The sequence below is a fragment of the Pseudopodoces humilis genome, chromosome 24 (genome assembly GCF_049639895.1).
Source record: "Pseudopodoces humilis isolate 2021_Gansu_Grassland_sample_001 chromosome 24, ASM4963989v1, whole genome shotgun sequence".
Classification (NCBI taxonomy): Eukaryota; Metazoa; Chordata; class Aves; order Passeriformes; family Paridae; genus Pseudopodoces; species Pseudopodoces humilis.
In genome coordinates, this window is record NC_142223.1 from 7,456,219 (window position 1) to 7,484,060 (window position 27,842).

The 27,842-nt window shown below is 50.4% G+C and overlaps 1 protein-coding gene across 6 annotated transcripts in view; it reads right to left on the minus strand.

Moving 5' to 3' along the window:
- The window catches only part of CASZ1 (castor zinc finger 1), a 198,344-nt gene that overhangs the window by 92,524 nt on the left and 77,978 nt on the right, over window positions 1–27,842 (minus strand). For 5 of the 6 annotated variants that reach the window (XM_088066623.1, XM_088066622.1, XM_014259237.2 and 2 more), the window contains one exon: window positions 11,049–11,108. Coding sequence is in view for 1 of the 6 variants with exons in the window: in XM_014259236.2 (XP_014114711.2) it covers window positions 11,023–11,026 (4 nt within the window). In the remaining 5 variants the exon portion in view is untranslated. Of the gene's footprint in view, window positions 1–11,022; window positions 11,109–27,842 lie in introns of all 6 variants that reach the window. The other variant, XM_014259236.2, reaches the window with a different exon arrangement.

Sequence of the window (27,842 nt, forward strand, 5' to 3'; positions counted from 1 at the left end):
GGAGCTGTGTGCCCAGCACAGGATCCGTGTGCTGCCCAGGGACACAGGGTGCCCAGCTCAGGATCCGTGTGCTGCCCAGGGACACAGGGAGCTGTGTGCCCAGCACAGGATCCGTGTGCTGCCCAGGGACACAGGGTGCCCAGCACAGGATCCGTGTGCTGCCCAGGGACACAGGGTGCCCAGCACAGGATCCGTGTGCTGCCCAGGGACACAGGGTGCCCAGCTCAGGATCCGTGTGCTGCCCAGGGACACAGGGTGCCCAGCACAGGATCCGTGTGCTGCCCAGGGACACAGGGTGCCCAGCACAGGATCCGTGTGCTGCCCAGGGACACAGGGTGCCCAGCACAGGATCCGTGTGCTGCCCAGGGACACAGGGTGCCCAGCACAGGATCCGTGTGCCGGCCCGGGGCTCACGGACACCGCCGTGCCGAGGGCAGCAGCGCGGCCGCAGCCCCCGGGAGCCCTGGCTCTGGGCCGGGGTGCGGGAGCAGCGGCGGGCGCTAAGTGTGAGGCAGACGCAGCGATTGCATTACTGAAGGAGCCCGGGCTGGCAGTGCCGAGCTATCGTCCCTGTAATCCTGTTAGCCAGCAATCTCCATTCCGAAAGAGCTTCATTTCTTTGTGAATATTTGTAAACTAGATATCTAATGGAAAATTATAGGAAAATTATAGTGAAATTCATGACGAAGAAATCCGATTAGCCCTAATTCAATTATGCCATCTTAGCCCACACAGCACATTTCCCATTTTTTTCCCATAAATACCAATGCCAGGGGTCCGGGTAATCAAATAAAACTGAAAATCATCTTCCCATTAAATTCAATTAGCTGCAATTTCTAAAGCCTATCAGAGATTTTAATTACTAAATTATAAAATTCTCCAATGCTAAATTGAAACTAAAAAAATTGCACATCCTTATATTTCAGAAGAAAAAAACCCAGCAGAAACCTTGAAAAATACCCTTCTCCTCCCGTCAGCATCCATGTGAACACGGTTCTGGGCAGGCTTCACCACAGAAATGAGTGTACAGGGCCACGAGCCAGGCCTAGGGAAGTAGGTGGCTACCTCTGGGAGAAAGTGTGTGGATATCAGCTGAGATTAATACCTAAAATCCAGCCCTAGTTCAACTGAGCTGGGTTGGAAGAGGGAAGGGGAGAGGCTAGCAGTCTGAACAGCGTCTTTGCTCCCTTTTCCCACACGAGCTCCTCGGCTCTGGCAGGTTTTCTGAGCTGCTGTGCCAGGCACTAGTGACAAGCCACCGTGCTCTTGCAGCTAGTGAAACAGCCGAGACTCTCTAGGAGCTGGAACGAGTTTTGCCTGCAAATGGGCTCGGTGAGGCAGTCCCTCGAGTCTCTGTGTGCCAAAGCCAGGGCAGGAGAGCTGGTGATGCCCAGAGGGAAGCAGGAGGGCAGATGCTAGCTTTGTGCTTCTGATAAAACTTCTTGAATAATGGCCATGCAAGCCTGGTCCTGACACTGAATTAAGGGAAGCTGGAGCCCTCAGCAAACTCATTTAGCTTGAAGCACTACTTCAGCGAACACGTGGGATGTTCCAGAGGAGGGGGATGTAATCACCCTTCCCTGATAGCACAGGGAACTCTCAGAGTTCACAGAGTCACCAGGCAGGCAAGCCCATCCCTAAACTGTTCTTTATTCAGCAACTAAACCAAGCAGGCAAATGGGGAAACCAATGAAGCCTGTGCCTAGAGATGCTCTCTTCCAGCTTTGCTTCTCTGGGGACCAGCATGGCACAGTAAGGTGTCGAGGGGCAATTAACTGTGTGAACAAGCAGTGAGAGGAGAAGGGAAGCTCAGGTCTCCAGTTACAATACCTGGCCCTCCATAAGGCAGCAAGAGTAAGGATTTTCTGACTCTGCTTTTATGCCAGAGAGCGCTTCTGCATGGTACCCTAAAGGGTTTATTCACGTGCTAACATAAATGAAGTCAGTTTTCTCACAGCTCTAAACAGAAGCTCAGGTTGCCCTGAACCAGGCCGATACTTGGTTTAATTTACTGGGCACCCGAAAGTTGCCAGCAGGGAGTTGCCCACAAACAGAACAACAACAAAAAAAGTTAATGATCTGGGCTTTTTCTTTAATAAATAGGCAAACTGGCTGAGCCGGATTGTTGGCTGGGATTTGTCTCCCCTTTATCACCCTGGAGCTTCTGTGACACATTCTCCAAATCATCAGCATTTTGCAATTTGAGGTCGTTACCAAATAGTATTTTTTTGCCAAGGAAGGGAGAAAAATAAATTAATAATTAAGAAGCCCAAGCAGGGAGAGGCTGTGGGTTGAATGGCGCTGCCACCTCCGCGGGGATTGCTCAGGCACCTGGCAGCCTGCCCAGCGCGCACCTTGGTCGCTGTCTCACCCTGGAATGTGGTGCTGGCACCCAAGCGCTACTTGATTTTACTACGAATTAATCAAAGTCTCTTTTGCAAATGTCTAACACTAAATCACCACTGGCTAAGCTTCAAATGCAATTCCCCTGTTCCAAGGATCTGGTGCAAGGAGATTACCAGCTCCAGGTGAAGAGCTGAAGGGGGTTTCTTCTCTGCACTTCTTCTGGTTCTCCAAAGCATCAGCCTCTCCCAGCTGGAAGGAGAACAGATTTCCCACAAGTCTTCTCCTGCTCAGAGCAGGTAACCACACAGACATCCAAGATACGCTGGGATAAATCCGTCTGTGCTGCCTGACAAGAGTGTAGTTACACCAAAAAGGAATTTGGCATGACTGTGAGCTGACATAGGCGGCAGAGCACTGCATTGGCAGCTTGGGTGTGCCTGTGATCCCATGTCTCTGGATCTGCAGAAGCATCTCCACACAGGACATGAGACATGCAGAAATGTGTACCTGCCTGCGTGGGTATGGCACATGGATGTGCCCAGCCTTGTGACACTGTGTGGGCACTTGGTCATATGTGTACAGGGCTGTGTAGTCAGGTGTCGCCCACAGACATTCTCTGAGAGTGTTTTTGCCATGTTAATGTGTGCATGTCTCATTTGTGTCCAAACTTGTAGTCCTGAGCAGTGTCCCTGTTCTGTCCAGCCCCCCAAAAGCAGCTTGCCATGGCTGATGATTTGGATGGCATCAGAACATGTCCTTGCACTGCTCCAGCAACACACCACTCCCTGAGCCATGGGCGAGCTGTATTCCCCTTTCCACACCCTGCCTGTCTCAGAGCCCTTTCATATTTTCAGTGCTCACTAGACCGTGAATTCACCTTCATACCAGTTACAGGGTTATTTAGCTTCTCCTGACACTGATAACCACCAAACTTTCACTGGCAGCTCAGCTTTCTCCCAAGAGACATGCAGCACTCCTCTCTCCCGTGCCCATGGTGCCCCCACCCATGCACACCCACCAGGAGCATGGGGGCAGATACCCTAGAGGGACACAGTGCCTCAGAACACTGCTCACCCACCAGCCACAGTCACTTATCCCCAACCTACATCTACACTGTGAAAAAAGAGGAACAGAGCAGAAGAGTTAAAAATTGGATGGAAAGAATGAAATAGAGGAGAATGGAAGAGAGAGACAGATGGGGGAAAGGGTGGTAAAGCAAAAACAGTACAGACAGAGGAGGAAAACCCCCTAGGACAACAGAGAAAGGATCTGGGAGGGGGGCAGGAAGAGCACAGGAATATACGGTGGGGTTTCCCCTCTGCATACCCCACAAAGCAACACTCTCCAGCAGTTGACACCAACATATTCCACAACTCTCCCTGAAATCTAAGGGATCAACTAGGCAGCCCTTGTACAGCAGCTGGACTAGCTGTGCATGGGCTGGGGCACTGCCGAGGAGTAATGAGGATGATCAGCCTGTATGGGAAACATGGGGTTGCCCCCAGGGCGCCCAAAGGCTGCGAGAGTGCAGAAAACCCCAAACAGGAGGATGAAACCTCTCTGCAGGGCCAAGCACAAGGAAGGTCAAGCCTGTCCCTCCTACTGATCCCCTGTCACGAGGAAACTCTACTCTCCTTTGCTGGCCCAGAACCACCTCTGCCACTCACTATCCCACTGGCTCTGAGCCACTGTTGCCTGGTCCCTCCCTGCAGACCTGTAAGGCACCTTTTTGCCAGCTTTTCCCTCCCCTGCCACAGCCCCTGTCTCATGTCTTTGGCACAAGACCTTGCTGCTCACCCCTGGCCATGTGGGCTTGCTCCCTAGTCCCTGCACTTTCCCATTCTGACTGAACAATTAATTCCCAGCTGAAGCAGGCGCTGCAGCAACATTTCACTCTGAAACCACAGATGTGCTGACAGTGAGTGGCATCCCCAAGAGCTCCTGCTTGGCCCCCAGGGCTGTGCAGGGCCAGACACTGCTGACAAGGTGCACAAGTCGCTGCACAACTTGTGGTGTCTGTTCCCATCTGTGTGGCTCCCCTGGTTCTGCCCTGAGCTGTGCCCATCCCACTGTGGCCATCCCCATCTCCCATCCCACACAGCCCCTAGGAGCAGACTGACCCCATATCCCCGGAGACAAAATCCCTCCTCCTCTGGCCCAGGGATTTCACCTCTGCTGTAACAAAGAGCTCAAAGTGGGGACTTCATTATGTTCCCACAGCCATGGGGTAAGGATAACCATAATTCCTGTCACTCCCCCAAGTGTGCAATGATACGTTCCCACAAGCACAGGCTGTGGATAGACACAGGTCTGCACACATAACGTGGAATAGCATGGATCTGTAAAGGGAGCTGGTAGGGGGACAGAGCTGCTCTTGGCCCCGAGGCAGTTGTTGCTGACTCCACCTAACACCAGAGACCGCAACACAGACGGAACTGGTGTGACTTTTGGGGTTGTCTGGGGCAAAGCCAAGAGCTGGATTTGAAGATCCCATGTGGACCCCTTCCAGCTCTGGATATTCCATCACTCTGATCATATTCTATGATTCTGTGAACTGCAAGAGCCCAAAGGGACAAGAACAGGATGGATCAAAGCAGTAGCATTGGCACAAATTCATCACAGCCAAACACTTTTGGCACAAATTCTTCACACCCAAATACCTTCCCCTGTCCTCCAGCTTCTTCAGGATAGTTTCTACCACTGGAGCTTTTGCTGGCTTTGCATGGCCACCCTGCAAAGGCAGATCTGTGGAAAGACAGCAGAGACACCCCTGCTGCCTCACCTGCCCCGGGAGCACACCCCAGGGCTCCTGCTTTCCCCCTGTCACCATGAGAAAAAAAAGAGCTCTGTGCAAACAATAGATCAATAGAGCCCCTGCCTCTTCGGAAGCAAAACAAACACCCGGATCACCGCAAATTAGAGAATGTTTCGCTTCACTTCATCCAAACAGGCTGACAATTTTTTTGGGTTGTTGCCACGGTGACAGAGTAACACAGCATTCAGCCTGTTGCAGAACAATCAATTAAGTTAATGCCTCGGAGTGCCTGTTTACCCTTCCATTTAGGAGGTGCTGCTCTCCCTCACGCTTTCTCTCTAGCTTGTTCGAGATTTCTCATCCTTTGCTTCCTGCTCCTAGTTCTTCTCTTTTCAACCTAAAAATAAAGTCCCTACCCTAACTACCTTCCGGCTTGTAAGGAGCTTCCCACTTTTTGGAATGATCACTCGGAATAAAGTTTTCGCTCCCTCTCATTTCCTGTAATTTCATGTTCCTTCCTGGAAAAACTGAGGATTTACCTTTGCCTTGCATGGTACAGCCCTGTCCCCTCCTCCTCAAGTGCTGAGAGACTTGCCAAGTTTCTAATGGCCAGCTCTAAACATCTCCTTAGGAGAGTGGGTACCTTCAGAGTAACTGCTTTTAACAACATGAAGTCACTTGAACTAAAGATTAAAGATTAAGTGATCAGCAACTGAAGACTTGAACTAAATACTAAAGACTAAAGATGAAGTGGTCAGCAACCCTTCCACTATTGCTGTTTTTTACATTGTGAGCTGTAACTATAAATGAAGAGCCATCTTATGCTAAATGCTGTTTGAAAAGGAGAACTACAAAAAGGCCTTGCAAGAATCTAGGTCTCATCCTTTGGTCAAATGGAACTCCTAAATATTTGCTTAAATGATTTTGGCTTAAGCAAAACTCAACCTAGTGCTCAAAGCATTGTGCTGAACTGAGCCTATGGTGAGGAGACTTTAAAGGGGGCACCATGGCCAGGAGACTATGGCATATCCATCATGCCAATCCCTAAAAATAAAGGATGCTAAAAGGATGCTCTGCCCTGACCACCAGCAGTCTGCCAGGCCTTTCACAGGTTCACATGCTCCTGCCACTGATCTTGTGGGTTTATTTCCTGGCTCACAGGCAGTGTGAGAAGTTACACTTGGCTGTGTAATTTCACTGCTTGTCTGCAGCCACTTTCTCATCCCTTGCCCAGTGAGCAGCAATAACTGCCCTCCATCTTCCCCAACCCTCCTGCAGACTGCAGCCCCAAAACAACAGCTCCAACATCCTGGGTGAAAATGAGGTACCAGAGAGTGAAAGGATTTGTCCAAGGCCAAGCCTGAGATATAATTCAGGGCTTCTGTCTCCTGATCTCTTTGCACCTTCGTGCTGTCTTTCTCATCACACAGTGTTCCTATGCTTTCCTGTGAAATCGAGGAAGAGTGTCCATCTCCCTTGTATCCTCATCCTAAAGGAAAAGACAGAGGCAAGCATGATGCGAAAACAGAAAGATTCCACGATACTGTCTCCTCATCCTGCCACTAGCAACAAGTGCCTAAATGTAAAGTGTACATTAATTTAGTATTGAACAGATGGAAGAAAACTGTAAACCAAGCAGATAGGGAAGAATGGTGCTCAAACACTAGGAAAAATTACAGTAATAGGTCATATATAACATCTCCTCCCCTGCTTCCCAAGCTGGATCCTTTTCCAAGGACTCCACTCTAACAAGCTAACACAAGTCTGCTCAGGGGGGAGCACTGAGGCCAGGTCTGCACAGGCTGCAGGACAGCCATGCCCCAGGTCCCCCTGGTTCACTCCTCTCCCCCTCCCTGAGAAGAAGTTGTCAGCAGAACCTGTTGGAGCAGGGGCTCGCTGACTGCTCCCTGTCCATTACAGCCTGGATTATAAGCATATTGCACAGTGCTCTCTGCACGGTGCTGGGGAAATCCAATACACTGAAAGGTTAATGCAATCAATTAGGGTGACAAGGAAGTAGAGTAAAGCCTTCTGAGTAGATGAAAGGGAGAGAGAGATTGAGACAGGGAAAAGCAAAGAGAAGCGGAGGGGGGGGGCAAAGAGTGGGAGGAGGAAAAGAAGGAAGATGGTACACAGGCCTTGTGTGTCGGGGTGCCAGTGTAGCCAAGGGCACCATCCTGCCCCAGCATGGATGGGGTTGTGTCATTCACAAAAGTAAGGCAGGCCATGTGTCCCCAAGGCAGCAGCTGGGCCAGGATTCCCTGTCTGTGGCGTTTCCTGCTGTCTTCTGCAGAATGTGGAGCCCTGCTCAAAATGCAGCTACCCAGGTTGTTCTGCCACCAACCTGCTCCCTAAGGGTGGTTGCTGGGGGACTGGCAAAAGTTCCTGTGTCTTTCTTGCCCAGGTACCCAGAAAACATGAAATAAACTAATTAGGTTTGCAAGCCAAAGGATCTCAGCAAGCCATGGGGGAGCATCAAGGGAGGAAAAAGAAGGAACAGGAAGGACAAAGAGAACTTCTGGCCGTTCATACACTCTGTGCACAAAAGTAAGGATGAGCACCATCTCTCTGTAGACTTCCTAACTAGATACTGCTCATCACCATGAGCCACTTCCCTGCACCTATCCCCTCATGTCTGTAAATATCTGTAAGATAGGTGCTCTCTGAGTTTTCCAGCCTCCTTCCCAGTGTATCAACCTGGGCTCTCCTACAAGGCCAGAGAGCAAGCCCCAGCCAGTGCCCAGCCATAGCAGTTTCACCCTTGTCTGCAGATGGTTTGATGAGGGTGCTGTGGCTCTCAAGCCACCAGCAGAGCATGGAAATCCCAGTGCCATAATGTACACCCTGCTGCTCCGTCCAGCATGGCACAGCCCTTCCCCAGGGCATTCACTCCAGGGAAGAGCCCCATCCATCCCCTCCAGCCCCCTGAGCCACTGCTGACTGGCTGAACTGCTCTCTGACCCCCCGAGCAGAGCGGTACTTCATTAACCTGGGCTGACAGGTCAGCGAGCACAGCCCCTTCCTACCACGGTTCCTGCTCGGGCACAGCTCAGCCAGGGAGAACGTGACACCAGCTCATTAGAACAAATTATTACTCTATAACCCCTGCTGCAATGTCCCTTAATATGCCTATTTAGCAAGAGACAAGTCCTGGTGGGCTCCTCGGCATTAAAACAACCTCGCAAATCAGCAGAGGCACAAGCACCATGATCTCCGCTTCTGGGGGTGGAAAGAGGGCGGCTGTTCCTTGGATGGGTGCTGGAGGAGTGCAGGGTCCTGGGCTCTTCCTCTGCAGCAAAATGAAGCTCCAGATATTGCTGGGGGATGTTCTGCAGGCAGGGAGTTATCATCTGGCTGTGGCTCACTGCGCTGCCAAACATGCCCAAGCTTCAGCACAATGAAGTGTTGTTCCCTCAATGAAATCCACTGAGGAAGTGTTCTGGGATGCCCAGTAAACTGCTGGGCCCGTTTTCCTCTGCCTTATCCCTGCCTAACTCTGCCCTCAGCGCTACCATCAGTGTCATGTTCCACGTTAGACCTACAAGATTTAAATGTTTCCCTGTGATATATATGAAGTCAGTGCCTGGCTTTCCAAATCCATCTACAACACTATTCCTACCTGCTCACTCCCTGAGCTTAACCAGCAAAGCCAAAGAGCAAGTTTAGAAGCTGACATTGATGGCAGGCACTGTGTGCTACCTCATGTGCTACCATGTGAGGCCAGGCTAAATTTTGGGGGATAAACCCACTGCACATGAGAGCAGTGGGCTCACACCTTTGCAGGGAGGGCTGTCAGCTGTCTAGGACTAATCCAGAAATTACAGAACTGCCACAGTTCTGGGCATGGCGAATGAGGTATCACAGGCAAAGACAGGAATGCGGGCAAATGTCAGAGGAAGGCTGCTATTAAACAGGAACAGGGAGCATGAGGAAATCAACCTCCAACCTGACCTTTAGAAGAGGGAAAAGGGAGAAATAAAACAGTGATTCATATAACAAAGAGAAGTGGCAGCAGTGCCAGGCAGGAGACAGTGAGAAAGAAAAGTAATGGAAAGAAGAGAAGAAAGTGTGAAAAATGTGTGATGCTGGCCACAGAGAGGGGCAGGATGAAAGCAAATGAATGGAGAAATGAGGGACCTGAGAGAAAGAGAGAGAAGGAGGACGGGAGGAAAAGGAGGAGAAAAGAGCAAAAACAGCCATGCAGCGAGGAGCACGCGGGCGACGCAGAGTGCTGTAACCAGGGTTGTGAAGCATGAAAAGGGAAGAATCTGCCTGTTCCTTTCAGTACTTGGAGCATGGCGCTCAGTGGTGACCTACACTGTGCCTGGCTGTGATCACGTTTTCAGGGCCACTGCCTGCCGATCCCAAACAATGATGAGGAGCCTTTGAAGTCAGAGAAAGAAGCCGCAATGTGAACTGGGCACTTTTTTTCCCCCCGTTTTTCTCCCCTCCATTTTTTTAAGGGCTGGGGAAAGAAGGGAGGAAAAGGAAGGCCTGAAGTGGTGGGGGGAAGGCTGGGGAGAGGTTGCAAGGACAGAACAGAGTGGCTCTCGGTGGGGTGTCCCGAAATGAGAGACACAAAAAGAAAACAAACAGTTTATGAGTAGGGCACATGCTGCCTGTGTCTGCATGCCCCACACTGCTGGCCCCCCGTGCTCCAAGGGAGGCTTCTGTTCCCCAGCAATGATGGATGGATGCATAGGGCCATTCAGGCCTGCCATGTTACAGCAGCAGTATTTACATAACACTGGCCTTCCACCGGTCACCTCTGACACTGCCCAGCCCAGTTTGGGGCCCCCTCCCACCCCAGCCAGCCTGGGACCCTCAGATGTTGCTCAGACTCAGTCCATGAGCTCCCCAAAACTGGGCATTGGGGGTCCTCACTGCTGCAGGGATGCTCTAAGCACACACACGGCAGTGACTGCTCCTGGCACCTCTGAGTAATGTCTCACAGGGCAGAGCACCTCCCACCCTCCCCACGGCCTCTCCTGCCCTCAGACCTGTCTTGGTGCCTGGGGATGGAGGGGAGGGAGCAATGTGAGAGGCCAGTAGTGGTTGGTGATGCAGGGGCTACAGAGCAGAGACATGGGGAGAATGGGAACTCTTCAGGTGACACACAAGCAACTTCATGGTCCTCCTGGGGCCCAGAAGAGGAGCCAGGAACAGCAGGAACTGCCCCAGCATGGTAGGGCCTTCTCAGTAACCATTATCTGAGGTGGCATAGGGAGTGTCTTACCCAGCATATGGAAATAAGGCATTTCAGAGACAATATCATTTTCCATTTCCCTGGGCTCTAGACCTCTAACTCTTACCAGGCACAGAGTAAGTGACCATCCAGCTCTAGGAGACTGTGAAGCTGGGCCTTTTTCTTCTAAGACAGACCATGAAGGTCTAGGTAAAGGGCAAAACCAGGAATGCCCTGATTCTGCTGGAGGCACCAAAATGCTTCCACTCTGCCACCATGACTCTGCATCTGAATAGATGAAGGTGTGCCAGAAGAGGAGAACATGCACATCGCCATCTGAATTATGTGAACTGAGCTCAGCAGAACTTCACAGTAGATGGAGACTGCATCCTACTCAGTCCTTATATCCATGCAGCACACATGGATGAAGATAAAGCAGTTCCCTTTCACCAAAATCATTACACTTTTTTAGCTGTAAAGATAGAGGCAGTAGAGAAGATATTAAGGAAAACCCTCAGTGACAAAACCAAGTGCCCAGAACAACTGCAGCAGAAAGACAAAGACAGGATTAGGACACACATATGCCACGTCTACACTTCACCTTCTTCTGATTCCATCTCTCTTCATGAGTAACAACAGCCCAGCCCCAGAAGTTCTAGTGCAGACATGGCCACAGTGAGCAGGCCATAAGTGTGAAATAGAGGAAAAGAGAACCCAGGAGAGCATAGTGACATACCCATTGCAGTCTGAAGTCTCTCCTACCTTTCGGAGATTTCAAGGCCTTGTTTCTTGCCTCGTTTTTAGCTCTAAATTCACTTCATTCTGGAGTGAGAAAAGAAAGGATCCAGTTAACACACAGGGCACACCAGAGTAAGAGCCAAGACTCACAAAAGCTGGATAAAAACATGGTCCAGCATTGGACATTCAGACTTCTCAAGGGAACAAAATGCTTTCCTGCTCCTGGCTGTACCCCACAGTGCCATGCATCCCATGGCACTTCTCCATGCAAGAGGTTCCTAATGAGGGTTGGGAATAATTTCACATAAAGACCAGCTATTACTGGCCTGAATCCTGCTCCCCAGGAGACAGAGACTCCAGAGAAAGACCTTGTGCTGGTCTGCTCCATACTTTGCCCACACATCTAAGGTTGCGTTGTGCTCCATGCCAGATTTTCCCTTCCCAATCTTCACATTTCCTCTGTTGACCCCTCTTTCCCAGAGGATCACCCGTGTGCTAATGGTGAGGTCTCCCTTGAGCACCTTCTGGGGCACAAGATGACAGGGTGCAGGACTGGGTCCCATGTCACTGAGCCCCTTTATCCACTCATCTGTGCATTTTCTGCCCAGGAGAATGCAGAGAGTGAGGAGGAAGGAGAAAAGGGACAGTGGAAAAAAAAGTCACAGCAAAATACATGAAAAGTAAATTGAATTATTTAAAACCATATGTTCCAAAAATGTGACAGAGCATAAAAGCCGTGCCATGAGACTTCTGGAGGGGGTTATTCTGCGCAGGCAGGGTGGGAGGAGAGCTCACGGCTGGGAGAGGTCTGCTCTGCCACCAGACAGGGACTTCCCTCTCCCAGAGCTGGGAGGTGGCCAGGAGAACACGGTGGCTTCATGCACAGTGGCAAGGGTGCCTGACCCATTCCTGTAGTCTGTGTTCTGCAGCCCTGCCAAAAAAAGCTCTCACAACTGCCCCGAGGTGACGCACAGCGTGCCCATGGTTGAATCCAGGACCCCCAGCTGTCCATAGCACACACCGGCTCTCTGCATGTTCCCCTCTCCAGGTGCAGCAGTGTGTGCCACAACTCAGCCCTTCTGAGACCCTCTTGAGTCCCTTGTAGGACAAAAGTGAGAGGGATTCAGGGGACTCTGTACTGCTGCCATGGGCTACCCCTATGTTCCAGGGCCCTGGATGGCCTCCTCTTGTCACTTACACTCTGCTGCTGCCAAAGACAGATGCCACGTGTTGGCTACGACCTAGAGCAGGAAGGAGCTGGTGAGATATCCCAGATGGATGGATGGACAGGAGGACAGAGCCCCTCTGGTGAGGAAGGTGCATAACCAGCCTGGTTCCTTCCTTTCCCACTCAAATCCTGATGCTAAAAGGGGGAGGGCATGGCTAGAGTAGGGTAACAGCTCCCTGATTTGAGGTGCTTCTCCTACCCTGGTAGCCTAGGTCCTTCTGGCATCCTTTCTTCCACCTTCTTCTTCCCTTTGTTCTCCCCTTCTTCCTTGCTCTTTCCACTGTTTTCTCTGCCACTCTGTCACACTGTTTTTTCTCCCCCTCTCTTTTGTTCTCTCCCTCTTTCCAGAGCTCTCTGCTTGTAACTCTCTGCCTTCCTGCCTTCACTCCCTAACCCCTGTGCACGATCAATTCTTCGGATTGGGTTTTTAATTGTTTTTTTTTTTTACTCTTCTTTTGGCCGCAGCTTATCAATGATGCAAGAGGAATAACGCCAATTTACTTAGAATGTGTAATCCCCAAATCAGATTGGGGGATTGTATGAGGCAATATGACCTTGCATATGTCTCCATTAAAGCCAGCCAGGCCTCCTCTTGTATTCTGTGTTCCCAGTACATATTTAGACAGATAACGCTAATTGTACTTGACATGTCCTCTTAAGGATGGACTCTTCCCTCCCCCAGCTCTGCTTCCCTGCCTGACAATGTGCCAGAGCCGAGCCTGCTCACCAGCAGTGTGCCATGGCACAGCACCGGTGGGGACAAGCCCCCACACCCAGCCCCACTGTGGGCTGGCCTCCAGCACTGCACTGCTCTGGGTGGGAAGGGGTCCAGAGAGGACAAGGAGCAGGGGGAGGGCTGCTGGGACATAGTTAATCTGAGATTACACACTGTTACTGTGTCAATCTGTGGCTTCCCCTGGAAAAAAGCCTTCAGACAAAGAGAAGAGCCTTGCTCACCATGAACATATATGAAGTCTCCCTCCTTTCCAGTGATGGCCTTCTACACCACGCCTCTTAGCTCCCACATCTGCTTTGGGTAAGTATTTGTATTTGGCTATTGAACCCCACATCCAACTTCTAGGGAACACCACTGGAAAATCATAAAGTCCTATAATGGTTTGGGTTGGAAGGGACCTTTAAAGGTCATATATAGTCAAACTCCCCTGCCATAGGCAGGGATACTTTACACTAGACCGGGTTTCTCCAAGCTCCATCCAAACTGGCCTTGAACACTTCCAGGGATGGTGCAGCCACAGCTTCTCTGAGCAACCTGTGCCAGGGTCGCACTACCCTCACCAAAACAATTTTCTTCATTATTTCTAGGCTAAATTGTGCCTCTTTTAGTTTAAAACCATCACACCTTGTCCAATCACTATAGGCCCTGCTAAAAAGTTTGTCCCCATCTTTCATGTAAGCCCCCCTGAAGAAGCACTGAAAGGCTGCCTCTTCCTCATGCCTGCCGTTCATCACTGCTCCAAGAGCAGCCGTGCAGGATGCAGGAGGAGGAGGGGAGCTTATTCCAAGGAAACCAATGGATCCAAACTCTTCGCCAAAGTGGACTCAGTTTTTTTTTCCCCTTGACACAACATCCTAATTCGACTTTTTCAGTATCTTTCCTTCAACAACCTTTTTTCCTTCCTCCCCTTCCTACCCGGCAACTGCGCATTTATTAATTCATGAGGCACTAATTAGTTCTTTGTTTAATTTTGTGTTAAACAGACTGACCGGAATGATAACGACTTGCAGCGTTGCATTACGGTCCCCAACCGCCCCTGTTTTCTGACAACAAGGGAGCGCAGTGAGACTGGCGTGATGAACCCCAATTCCCACTCCAGTTGCACTTCATTAAGTCAAAATGTGACAAGAAGCTTAGAGAGCAACTTTCAGATCAGATCGCACATAACAATTGGGCAGGAAACTTTCCAAGGGGGAAGCGCGAGAGGCACTCACAGTGAAGGCTGGCACCACGTGCAGTCCCCTGGCGTGCCTGCCTTAAAGGAGCCAGCTCAGGCTGTCCAGGCAGGAGTCAGGGCATGTGCTGGGAGCTGCGAGTGCCTGAGGAAGAAGAGGACAGGAAGGCAAGCAAGACAAGCCAAAGGCACAGCAGGGCAGGACAGGAGCCATCATATGCTCCCCTTGTTTATTTTGCAATGACAGGTAGTGTTGGCAGCCTGTGGGATGGATTGTGTTGGGAACCCTGGAGCCCAGGTGGGATAATTCTTTAGGGGGTCACTTCATGAGCTTTGAGGACATCTTCAGGCACCTTCAACTCCATGCTTCAGTCTTCCCCCTGCAGCTCTACAGTGAAACAGCTGGTGAACCTCAGCTGCTCTTCAATTGTCAAGAACTACACGATTATCATGGAGCCCCTAAACTGCAAAGGGAGAGGGTGAATCCTGGCACCCACATTGCTAAAACAGACGGGAAGAGACAGCTCTGACAGCAGGGAGAGGGACGGCTGGTCTCTTCGAGAGGAAGCTGTGCCCTCCTTCAATTCTGTGCAGTGCCTGACACTCCAGTGGCGCTACCAAGTTTTGAAAAGGTCCTGATCAGTATATAACAGCAATAAATTTGATAGACCACAAAGCAAGCAGATGGTGAGCCCTCTGCACTCAGCCGTACAAGTGGGAATCCAGCCACCCCAGCACTGCCCATCCCCACGCTCTGATGAGTACCACGAGTGCTTCACTAGTAGCTATGGCCATGGCTACAGGGTTTGAGTGTGTAATCACCTGTCCATCCTGGACGAAGCATCACCTGGCAAAAAACACCTGAGCATGATTTAGTCCTAGACACAGGTCAACACAGGTGACACAGCCTAGTTCATGACCAGCTGGATCTGTCCCAGCCTTTTTGTCACACAAGAGTGTTCAGCATGTGGCCACCTCTTTGAGCCCCTCTGGCTCACTGAAGGACAGTGACATGCAAGCAGGAAAGTGAAAAGGGTCTTAAAACACCACCTGGGGGGGGGGGTGGGGGGGGGTGGGGTGTGAACCAAATGGAGACTATCCAAGTGCACAAAACATGGAAGTTTTGCCACAAATCAAATATATCTTCTGCTACCGCAGAGACATCTGCTTGGGAATAAACCAAGACCACCTAAAAATTGAAATGGGCTGCGAGGTCTCAGTGACTTCTAGCAAATATTCTTCTCACACTTCTCCTCATCCCTTCCCCTCTTCCCTTGGGATAGGAAGACTCATCCCCTAGCTTTGCTCTGCAGAGGCCCAAAGCTCAGCTAAGGTCCAAAACACCTACAAAGCAACGTGAGGGACTCTGAGAGTGTCATCAGGACTGGGGAGGGACACAAGGGCTGTGAGGGAGTGCACATATGTCCTGGGCAGGGGCAGGGGAGGGAGCCCTGTGACTGAAGCCTCTGAGCCCCACAGGAGACCTGCTGGCTCCAGTCTCTACATGCATTATAAGTGTTGTCACCTGAGTGAGCTGTAATCGTACCAGTCTTTGGGAAAGAGGCCAGGCTGCAGCAAGGTAGCACAGCATGGTGTTTGCCAGTACACTCACAGCTGAACAACATGCAGATCTGAGAGCAGACGTGTTTGCGCTGGCTTCCATCTTTCATGAATCTGGAATGCAGCAGGGACCTCTGTGACTGACAAAAAGGCTGTTCCTCCATGACAGAAATCCCAGGAAGACACCACATCCCTCTGATTTCACTTCTCTATGTGCTCTGGATCCCATAAAAAGGCATATATAGATATTAACATTCAGTTGGAGGGTTGGATTGGTGTCCAGTAAGGGCAAATCACCCATTTAACCCCTGAAGCAAGGACAACTGAGAGAGTCCAGGATTCCCAGGGAAAGAAACATACCCTGTTGTCACCAGCCCAACGAACCTTCCTGGTTTTGCAGAAGGGTTGGAATATTTTGGCTTCTCTATATATCCAGCTGAGCAGTCTCACTCAGCTATCATCTCCTGCCAATCTTGGACTGCTCAGCTGAAAAGGCCTGGGCTGAAGGAGAGGGAAACTCGTGTTATTTCCCATTTTGGCTGCTATTACAAGGCAACACCAGCAGCGCAGCACAAACCAACTCCATCCCCAGTTGCAGGGCTACACAGCTGCCAGTGCTCCCAGCAAAGTTTTGTGCTGAAAATTCACAAGCATCCCAAATAGGTCATGGTCTGCCCCTTCTTCCTGAAACAACTTGCTGAAATGTCCTAGACTCTATCCCCAATCCTCTTTAACCAGGAAAACTCTCCTCTCAGGATTATGGGCCCACTGCCCCCCTTGTTTTCCCCTCCATCTGGCTGGGAGCAGCCTGGGACCAAGAGCTCTTCCCAGCCCTGGGGGAACCCTGCAGTTTCTCTCTCATAAAAAAAGAAAAATAGGAGCTATAAAAAAAGGCAAAGCAAAGCAAAGCAAAGGGAAATCACTGTGAAGGAGGAAAAGAGCAAATCCCCCCTTGTCTCCCCACCCTGTCCCCATTACCTGCCTTCAGCACTGGTAGAGCTGCCAGCTTTGCTGTACTGGAGAGTCCCCTTGGCACGGTGCTCTCTGGGAGACCCTGCCCTGCCTCTCAGCCTTTCCCCTCTGCTCAAACCTGTTGAGCAGAGCTAAGCTCAATAAAGGCGATCACGCAAAAAGGAGAGGAAAACCAGCACTGGGCAGTAGGAAAGGGACACAGTCCATTCCAGAGGTAACCGTGCAGTTCAGTGCCCACTGGACACCTTGGAAATGCTGGAGCCAGGCAAGGGACAGAGGATCAGGGATGGAGGAGCAGGGACAGTATGCGGTGTCTGTCCCAGCTTCCCAGCACAGATGGCACTAAGGACCAGGGAAGTCCCCAGACCTCCAGCTCACAGCACAGCTACAGCCCAGCAGAGCAGGAGGGGAGTGCCAAGGGGGGATCCCAAGGAGTTCATCTCCTCCCACAGCATCTGTAAAGCACAGCAGTCCCCAAACTTGGCATTTGGCAGCCCTGGGCTGGCTCCTGCTAATTTGCTGTCAGGCTGCCTAAGCAAACCAATTAAAGCTAATCATTAATTATAAAAAAGAGAGAAAGAAAAAGACCTTGTACAAATGAAGAACTGGAAAGGGTGTGGGGAAAAGGACAGGGGGGAGAAGAGTGAGAGAGCTTGAGAAAGGGGCTGGGGGGAAAGAAAAGGGTTTTAAAATCCCAGGGGCAGAGTCTTGGATGCAGTCAGCAGAAAGGCAAGTGGTTCCAAGGGCAGGATCAGGGAATCGGGGAGGACCCAAGGAAAAAGCCCAGAACGCTGTGGCACACGCTGAGAGCCAAGGCACTGACACAGCCGTGAAGCCGTGACACGCTCCCTCCATCCTGGCCCCAGCAGGACAACAGTGCCATCGTGCCATTGAGCCACAGTGCCATAGTGCCACAGTGCCATAGTGCCATAGTGCCATAGTGCCACAGTGCCACAGTGCCATCAAGCCACAGTGCCATAGTGCCACAGTGCCACAGTGCCACAGCGCCATCGTGCCATAGTGCCATAGTGCCACAGTGCCATCAAGCCACAGTGCCACAGTGCCACAGTGCCACAGCGCCATCGTGCCATAGTGCCATAGTGCCACAGTGCCATAGTGCCATAGTGCCATAGTGCTATCGAGCCACAGTGCCATCGAGCCATAGTGCCATAGTGCCATAGTGCCATAGTGCCACAGTGCCATAGTGCCACAGTGCCACAGTGCCATAGTGCCATAGTGCCACAGTGCCATACTGCCATAGTGCCACAGTGCCATAGTGCCATAGTGCCACAGTGCCATACTGCCATAGTGCCACAGTGCCATCGAGCCACAGTGCCACAGTGCCATCGAGCCACAGTGCCACAGTGCCATAGTGCCATAGTGCCACAGTGCCATCAAGCCACAGTGCCATAGTGCCATAGTGCCACAGTGCCACAGTGCCACAGCGCCATCGTGCCATAGTGCCACCGTGCCACAGTGCCACAGTGCCATCGAGCCACAGTGCCACAGTGCTACAGTGCCATCGAGCCACAGTGCCACAGTGCTACAGTACCACAGTGCCACAGTGCCACAGCGCCATCGTGCCATAGTGCCATCGTGCCACAGTGCCACAGCGCCATCGTGCCATAGTGCCACCGTGCCACAGCGCCACAGTGCCACAGTGCCACAGTGCCATAGCCAGAGCAGCATGAGCTGCATTTGACAGAGGAGTGGGCACCTGGCCGCCTGCAGGGACAGGACAGAGGAGGACGAGGGTGTAGGAGCGCAGGGCAGGTGAGGCCAGAGCTCGGGGTGAGCACTGGGACTGGGAAGCGCTGGGCGCGGTCCGTCCATGCCAGGGCTACCGGCTCTCCCTGAGCAAACGTCTTAGATGGGGATGAAAAATGGGGCATTTCTGAAAAGCCCCGATTATGCAGATTTGGCTGGGGCCCTGGCTCCCCGCGAGCTGCGGAGGCAGAGAACCCCGGCAGCTGTGGCGCAGCCCCCGCCGCCCCCGCGCCTCCGTTTTGTTCCCGGCCCCGCGCACACGCACGATTCCCAACGCTTCCCAACGCTTCCCAACGCCCCTTTTGAAGAGCCTCAGGCCCACGTCGGTCTGGCGGATGGCGGAGAGGTGGGGGCAGTGCCATGGAAACCGGCTCTTTCCTGGGGAAACGCGTTCCTGCCCCCCTCCTCGGCCCGGCTGCCCCCTTTGAGGAGCTGTCAGGACCCTGAGTGAGTGTCACACGACCCAAGGACCAGGCGTGACCAAACCTATTTTCTGCCTCAAATTTGATTGATTAAAAAACTTTTTAGGAAAACCATGTTTAAAAAAAAAAAAAAAAAAAAAAAAAGAGAGCGGGGAAAGAAAAAAAATTAAACAGAAAGGGACAAGGGGGTGGGGGAAAAGGGAAAGGCCTCAGTGATGAGTTTCCCTGGCAATAGCACCAGGGGACAAGTGTCAGAGGCATATAAACAGCATAACCAGGCCAAAAATAAAGGTCAAAGGAAGCATGAAACTTAACACAACACTGATTAAGCTAATGATGAAGCAGGGGACCCTAGAAAAAAAGTGTGACACACAGACACATGCACACAGAAATGCTCCCAGTGATGGCCCAAGAGAGCTGGTACGTGGGAAGAGGTGACAGGGCTTGCTAGGCCCTGGAGGTACCTGGAGAAGAGTGGAAATGGAGGAAAAGCCGAAGCAGAGGATTTGAGAAGTCTGTGCTATCCCCCCAGGCTGGTTGCTATAGGTTGAGCCTGCCAAACGACAACAAACCCCAGAGCCAAGAGGTCCCTCCCATAACACAGACACTCAGTCCCAGCCAAGCCATGCTTGAATTTGCAACCAAATTCCTCAAAAGAGTTTCCCTGACACTGGGAGGAGAGCCCGAGTGTGTGTGAATCACAGAGGCCTTGCTGACACCAATGCTGGCTCAGGATCTGGCTCTTTGCCCTTAAGCAACTGTTATAAAAAGCTTCAGAGATGCCAAGAGGGGCGGATTCTGGTCAGACCTCCCTGCCTACCCCCTCCCCCTTGCCAAGGCTAATTCTCCAGAGAAAAGGCCTCCAGATAGGCTGGAGGTCTCAGAATGCAAGTCCAAGAATGTCATACCCTTCGGCATTTCCCTACTCCATCTCCAAACCTCCATGATGATCTCACATTTTTGGAGCCCAGCTCACAACTTGCAATTTCCTGGGACTGGCGGTGTTACTCTCGCCAAGAGGTAGCAAAGAAATTGCAAATTGTTCACCAGCTTCTTCCTCTGTGATTTGGAACTTTAAAGCTTGTGCAGTATAAAGTACAGAAGCACAAAAGGTTTTCCACGTTTTCTGTACCACTCTCCCACTGGGAGTAACACTTATCCCCTAGAAAATGCCCCTGTTCTGCCTTTTCTGGCATATCAGAGTCTTGGCAGAGTTGTCTCAAGGAATTCAATGGGACAGGAACAGGGAGATGACTGGGCTTCCTTGTCCCTTGCATTTGGCGTCCTGGGAGGCCACTACGTCTCACTTGTTTCCTTATGTTTGCACAAGTCAAATTCTGATAGAAAGCTGGACAAAAAAGGTTGTTCTTTATCCTGACAAATATCTTGGGGAAAATAAGTTTTAAGTTGAAAATTTTCTTGCATGTAGAATTTATCATGAAGAAAAGCAAAGAAATATTTTCACAAAAAGGCTAACAAAGTGCTACATGTATGTTTATCCCTACACACTCTGAATTTCACTTGGTCAGAAGGCTGTTTTCAATCAAATACATTTCAGTGCAAAATTTCCAGCATCATATTCATGTGTCTCCACCCTCCTTCATCACTGATATTCACAGTCTTTTGTAAAGAATAATTCAATTAAACCACCAATGTTCCTCACTAGAGGAGTCTGAACAGTGAGAGGAACTCCCCAAAAGTAGTTCCAGGCCAGGCTTTGTTCAAATATTCAACCAAAGATGTGCAGATTAGAGGGGCTGGACACCACCACCTCACACTTTGAAAAACTGCTATAAAAAAACCCCTAAAATCACTGCTCTGATACCTGACATTGATGGCTGAAAAATGGGATTTGAAAAATAATAATGGAAAACAAGGTTTTTTAATTTAATTTTTGAGCCATTATTGTTCTTGCTTGCATTCTTTCTTTTTTCCCCTTGGTAATCAGAAGAGAGAGAAATGTGATTAAAAACTAAAAAAAATCCCCCTCAAAAAACAGTGAAAGCTGAGATTCTCATGGGTCCAGGAACTGGACATGAGTCTATGGACTTGAAGGGAAAACACCAAATGCCCTCAGGCACAGGGTAAAAGGAAAGGCTGGGAATTTTATTTTTTGGTTAATGTTTTAATGAAATGTACAGAAAGTCAAAGATACCAAAGATACTTGAAAAAGTATTCTTTAGAGGTATTTTGCAGAAGTTTCCTCCCTCCACACCTGATAACAATGATTTGACACCTGCTCAGGTGTGTGCACAGCCTTGAGATGGGGTGAGAAACTAGTCCTGCGGTCACATGTGCAAAACTGCATTAAAGTTAAAATCTCACTGACAGAGCTGGTTCTTTTCTACTTTTTTGCAAGGAAAACCAACCCCATCTCTCCAAACCAACAGTGGAACTTTGAGATTTTCTGCTCAGACGTTGGATTACTATTCAGCAGTATGACAACCACTTTTATCAAGATCTTTTTTGCATTTTCCAACTAAAATAATACTTTGCATTTGCAAGAACTTTGTGAGCAAATATCTGTTTCACTTTGTAATGTGCTTAAACTGATTTGTCTTGTTCAGAAAGAAAACACAGCAACTTTTGCAATTAAACTGGAAGAGAAAAGGAACATGCCAGCTCCGAAAATGATCTGGAGTGAAGGCACAGATGCTTTTCCAGCAGCATATATTCCCTCCCCTCTTCTGGCAGCCTCAGCCCAGCAAAGGAGCAACTTTCCCTGGCTGCTGCTGTCTGAGGCACAGAGAACCCTGGCAGTGCCCGTGGTGTGCCAGAGGGTTCCGGGCACCCAGGCAGTGAACGTACCCTGACACCCGTGTGTGTCCCTGTCCATGCAGGACCCAATGATGGCACACACCTTGGAAACATGTGCAGAGCACACAAAACTCCCTAGCCATGGCCGAGGAACTGTCAGGAGAACACTAGCAAAAGCTGCTTCTTGACAGCGAGTCATTTATATTTTAGCTTCGTTCCATTATCCTAACGAATCCTTCATCAGCAGATGCAATATTAACAGCAGAAAATCAGCTCATTACATCCGGGGGGATTTCATCAAGATGACAATCATATATGCAGCTACCCAAGCCTGGAGAGGACACAGCTCCTGTTATTTAGTTATCCTAGATTCATCTTAGAGACTTTTTCTTTTTTTTTTCACCTTTTGGGGGGACAGAGGTTGGTAGTTGAAGGGAAGGGTGTCCCAAACAACCACCAGACCCCAGAGCTTTTAAGATGCTGGTCCACAGACAGATCCACTCAGCTGGGAAATGCTCCAGTCCATCCACAGGAGCAGCAGATTGTTGAAAGGACAAAAACCCCCTCACAAAATCTGCACCCTCTGTAGGTCCAAGGGCATTTCTCTGTGAAGTTCTGAGGGGGTTTGCATCCTATACAGCTCCTGCCTTGTGTCCAGGAACATCTGAAGGGGCTGTTCTGGTTCTGCTCCTGGCAGGACTTGCCCCTTCATGCTCCAAAGGGTCTCTTTCAGCAGTGTCCCCACAGGGATAAGACACATTTAAGAGAGTCTGGGATTTTGTGATGAAATTCCCAGGCAAGAAGCAGAAGAGTCAGTCTAGATGAGTTGAAGGTGAGAAAAACACAGTAACAGGGAGAGTTAAAATGAATTCAGAAGGCTGTGGGGTTTCTTTCTCTCCTGACTTACCTAGGAAGCACTGAATAGCTGAGGCAGACAGGGCAGGCTGTCAGGGCACCTTTAGGTTCTGCACTAGAATATATCTGAAATAATGCACAGATCATTATGCAACATTAAGGTGAAAACTTTGAGTATTTGTTCTTCCCCCATATAATCTTGATTTAAAATGAGGGAAATTGGCACACACTTTTCAGGGTTACATCTGTTTTTCACAGTCATTCCAGGCACTGCAGGCTGAGAATTCCTGGAGGAAAAAAGCAGCCTGGGTGCCCTCCGCTCCCCATCAGAGCAGCCAGATGAGAGGCTGAGGGAGCTCTCCATGCCTGTGTGCTGCACCAGACACACCAGCAGCTCCCCAGGCAACCCAGTGTGGCACGGAGCCCTCACAGGACTGCTAAAAAACCAACACTGCAAAGCTTGTTCCTCACTGCCTGCACAGCTGGGGCCTGGATACTACTGCCCAAAAATTACCTTCCTGCTCTGCCTCCCCCATTAAAAGTCTTCCTCAACAATAGCAGCCCAAGATGTCCTTGGCAGCCCCAGTCTGAAGAGTCACTGCCTGCAGCTTCAGACCTCCTCCCTGCACACTAAAGAGCTTTAGTGCCCACTCAAAGATTCTGTGGAGGGACAAAGATCTGCTGAGTTCTCACATATCCTGGGTGCCTTTGCCACCACATAAAACAAAGCCTGGTGATTTCAGCTAGAGAGCAACCTGGCTTTCAGGACTTCCTCTCCATCAGGGGCTGAAGCTGGAGAGACCAGTATGGAACTCAACACAGATCACTCATGGCAGATCCTGGCTTCTGGACAAGCGTCTTTGCTCTCAGCCTCAACTACCCAACCCAGCTAAAGGAAGAAGTTGAGCTTATCTCCTCCAGCTCAGAGGGGGCTGGGGTGGGCATTTCACATTTTCCCAGCAGGGCTGGATTTCTGCACAGCAAGGAATATGTTCCTGGGATGTCAACTCCAATCTCTACTGTGCTCTGACAGATTTAAGCTCTAGTTTGTCCGACAACATCCCAAAGTGTAAGAAACTGGGGGCAGACTCTCTAATCAGGCTGTAGGACAAAGGCCCGGTCTGACCCTGTCACTTCCACTTACTCTTGCTGTCCATCTTGCTCCCCCCACCCTCACGGCAGCCTCCCGGCCCACCCTGGGCTGCTCTCCCTTCCCTAACACAGCTGGGCTAATCCTACTCCTCCCGTGTCCAGCACAAATCCTCCCCAGAGTAAACCAATCCTGGGAATTTTTATTAGATTATCAGCCTGCCAGCTCAGTGCTGGCTGGACTAATCCTAATCAGGACTGATTTCTATTAGCCAGCTTCAGGGAGGAGCTGTGCTATCCCAGAACCCCAGGCCCACGCTGGGGGAGCCTGAGGCCTTTTAGCCTGTTCCATACAAATTTTCCTTTTAGAAAGGAACAAATTTAGCCCAGGATCATGAGCAAATGCAAAGTTTGCTTGTGGGGTGTGTGGGCAGCCATGGGGCAAACTGTCCCCACCTCACCACTGAGCTGCAAGAGAAGCCAATGGAGTCCAGGCTCCACAGCCCCTCCGGCCCCAGCTCCTGGTTGGTGTGGCCAGTTAGTGCCACATGGAAAGATGCATTGTGGCAGGGGACATGAGCCTGCTAGGTTGCAGGCTGAGATGATGGGCTCATTTCAGACAAGAGGACAAGCAGACACAGCTTGAGTGACCAGGACAGAGTTTGCAGTGCTGGCTGAGTCAGTGAGGTCTCCATGCCCCATTACCCATGCCCAAAGCAATCTACTCTCACCTCCTTCCCTGTTCTATTAAAGCAAACTGTCGCACAGGTATTTCCCTCCTAACCCCATCCCTGGCCCTGGAATTGACCTGATTGAAAATGTTTGCTCTTTACCTAGGCTGGTGAAAGTTTTGCTGCCGATTTAACAGGATTTGAGACAAGCCACGAGGGCAGCTTGGGCAGGAGTTCACGAGAAGGGTCGAGCGGGCTCTATCCCTGCCTCTCTCTGTGCCTTTGTCCCATCCACCCGCTGTGTGCTGAAGGCACAGCTATTCCCTGCAGCCCCCAGGGGACTCCACCGCACTTGTGAGCTCAGCCAGCTGCGCTGCAGCCGCTCCGCGGCCGCACAGAGACATCACACAGGGAGTGCTCAGGAAAGCCTCTTTCCAAAAGTGACCGCACATCTTTGAAACCTTCCAGAGAAGAGGGGTCATAGACCCAATTGCTGTTAAGCCTTTTTAAACTTGTCCACTCACTCTCTCATAATCACACCATATTTACGCTGCGTGCCAGAGAAGGAATTGCCTGTGGGACTGACAGCTGCATATCCCAGGGACCACGGACGTTTCTCTCTGACATGGTGCTCAAATGAACAGGTTGTCCTCCCTGCTAGAGGGACAGTATTGCACCAGACAGGGCTTCAAAAAAGCTGAAAGATGTCCCAGGCTGAGGCCAAGAGAAAATGTACTTTAAATCCTTCAAAGAAGCTCCAAAACAGGAGCTGAGAGGCAGAGCCCTGCCTGGAGCTCAGGGGAGTGCTCCCATGCAGCCAGCTTTGCAGAGGGAAAGCAACCACACAACCCCAACAAGGGAAAGATCTAAAGGAGCAGCTCCATAGTCAGTGTCTCCAGACACTCCATGCTGCATCAGCTCAGAACCTTGTTCAGTGCTCATGCAGATCACTGTAAATCATGAGTAACTGTTCAGAACATCAGGTTGTAACTCAGCATAGATCAAGCCCTCTTTCTCCCTTCCGGCTAGGCTTAGAGCGCTAGCTGTACTCTGGTAGGTGGCAAGGTTTCCTAAGAGAGTTAACCAGATCCGGCTGGAATCAGAGGCTGCAGCAGGCTTCCTGATGTCAGAGAGAGAAATGGGGGACTTGGCCCAAACCCTCTAGAAACCACATCAAAAAGAGATGTGGGCGAGAGCCAAGAACAGATGATCCAACTGTGAAAGGGCTTTGTATGCGTATGTGTTTGTCTGTGTGCATGCGTGCAAGCTGAGGAGAGAGGAAAAATCAAACGAAAGAGAGAAAGGAAAGAGGAGGAGTAAGAATGAACACAAAGATGGAAAGAAAAGGTGTGGAGGCACGAGATCAAGAAGGGACCAAAGCTGTCACAATGTGTGTGGCCTGCATGCAGGCACGCGATGAACAAAAAAACATGGCAATGATCTATAATAGATGTCATGTGTTAATGATAAGAAGAGATCAGGAGAAATACTGGGTCTGTCTTGAGCACCTCCCAACCCATATCTCAGACAGCTGCACAACCATGAGGCAAGGTTTGTTTCAGTAAGGCAACGCAACTCCTTCAACTTGGACGGAGCCATGGCAATGGGCATCCTTTGGAAAACTCTGCACATTCCTTGCTCTTCTGCAAACTCAGGTGCTGCTCTGCTCATGTGCATGGAGTGCTTCCACAGAGGCAAAGAGAAGGCAGCAGATTTCCATGAGGGAGCTGATAGAAGAGCTGTGGCTGGGGACCAGAAGACTTGACTCCCAGTTCTATGACTTAACTACCAAATGGATGTTTAAGCTGTTTAGAAGGAAAGCAGTGATAGCATTACACAATGCAGGCAGGATAGGGTCATGATCCCAGGCTCCTCAATCAGCACTGCCTTCCCCAAACCCATCAACAGCACGCTGTTTCTGTGACTCAGCTTTGCCCTCACTGCAGTAGGTCCCCATGATATGGGGGTCTACAATACATACATCAGATCATGTATCTCTGCTGTGGGAGAGAAGCATCTCACCCAAACCATCTTCTCAACATCTACTCCCCCTCTGAGGGATGCCCATTGGTACGAGAACCAGGGTTAGCACTGACAAACATCTTCTCACAGCTCAGTGGGACACTGGGAGGACTGCAAAGATCCAAGGCTGGATATGCCCCTCAGATGTCAACCTGTCCTCTTGCAGCTGGATTAGTAATGCAGGCTGGGACAAAACCTGATTTAGGTGGGGTGTCTCCCATCCCAGCTCCCTGCCAGTTCCATGGTGCAGAAGGCATACTTTGCATAATTCACCTCCATACTGTGCCTGATGACACCTTGAGACACCTCTCCTTTCCCACCTTACTGCTGTGCCTCCCACTCACATAACCTGGCCAGGGAAACTCCAGGTAAGGCAGACGAGACTCAGGAAATAACCAAACTCAAACCTCTTCTTGAAATCCACTTGAAATGAAGTCTGAGGGATGGAGAAAGAATAGTGAGGCCTTTATATCCAAAGGCCAGATTTTGCCTAAAAATGCTTGAGTGCCATAGGTGGAGGTGAAAGGGAAGATAACCCAACCAGCAAACTGGGGACAAGAGAAGAAAAGGGTTAATTCAAGAGATACAACCAGATGAACAGTGGGGACACCAGAAGGGAAAATGGGATAAACCCAAGCTGCTTCTGTGCTCCAGTTCCTTCCCTCCTTCCCTCCCTCCCTCATTCTTTCTCTCTCTTTCTCTTTCTCTCTCTCTCTCCTCTTCCTCTCTTTCTTTTCTCTCTCTCTCTTTCCCAATTTATCAGCAGATTGTGAGGAGCCGAGTGGCACTCGCCTCACCCTGCTAAATAAAGCTTTGGTATTTCTGATAAAGCCATCAAATTCCTTATCACGCTGACACAAAGAGCATTTAAAGAGACACACACACTCTCCAGCACCCTCCACTTCCCAGTCCCCAGCACCTCAGGGTAACCTTTCTGAGGTTAAAATGAAAGGGAGTGTGTGTGGAGGGAGGTAGGTGTTTGGAGCCCTGCCTTTCCCAAGTCCTGAGCCCATGTTGTGAGGGGACCTGGCCTGTTTAACCTTTAAAGAGGAAGGCTGGGTTCTGTCAGGCTGTCCTGAATACTGGGACAGATTCGATAGCTCTGTGTAAATAATGCAGGCTGAGATGTGGCATCAATAGAAATGCCCTGCAACAACAAGAATATCGATAGCCGGAAAATCCTATGAGGAGTACAGCAAACCCAAGTGTCTGTAGGTGCTTTAGAACTAGGAGAAGAGGAAGAGAACCAGTGATTTTTGCCTGTCATGAGGACACAACTGGGGCTGCCATTGCCATTTGGATGTGCTTTTCCTCATGATAGCCTTGACAAGGTGTGAAGGGATATGGCTGTGCCACAGCCTGGATTTTGGCACTGTCTGTTTCCTGCTACACCAGCCTGAAACCTGCCCCCATCCCCCAAGTGATGTGACAGGGTGCAGGCAGCCGCTAGGAACCCCTGTTTCCCTCCCCACAAACACAGCCCAGAGACATTCTCTCTCCTCTGCCATACTACAGGCTGTTGTTTAACCTTCAAATTTATTATTTTTAATTATTTTGATTTATAA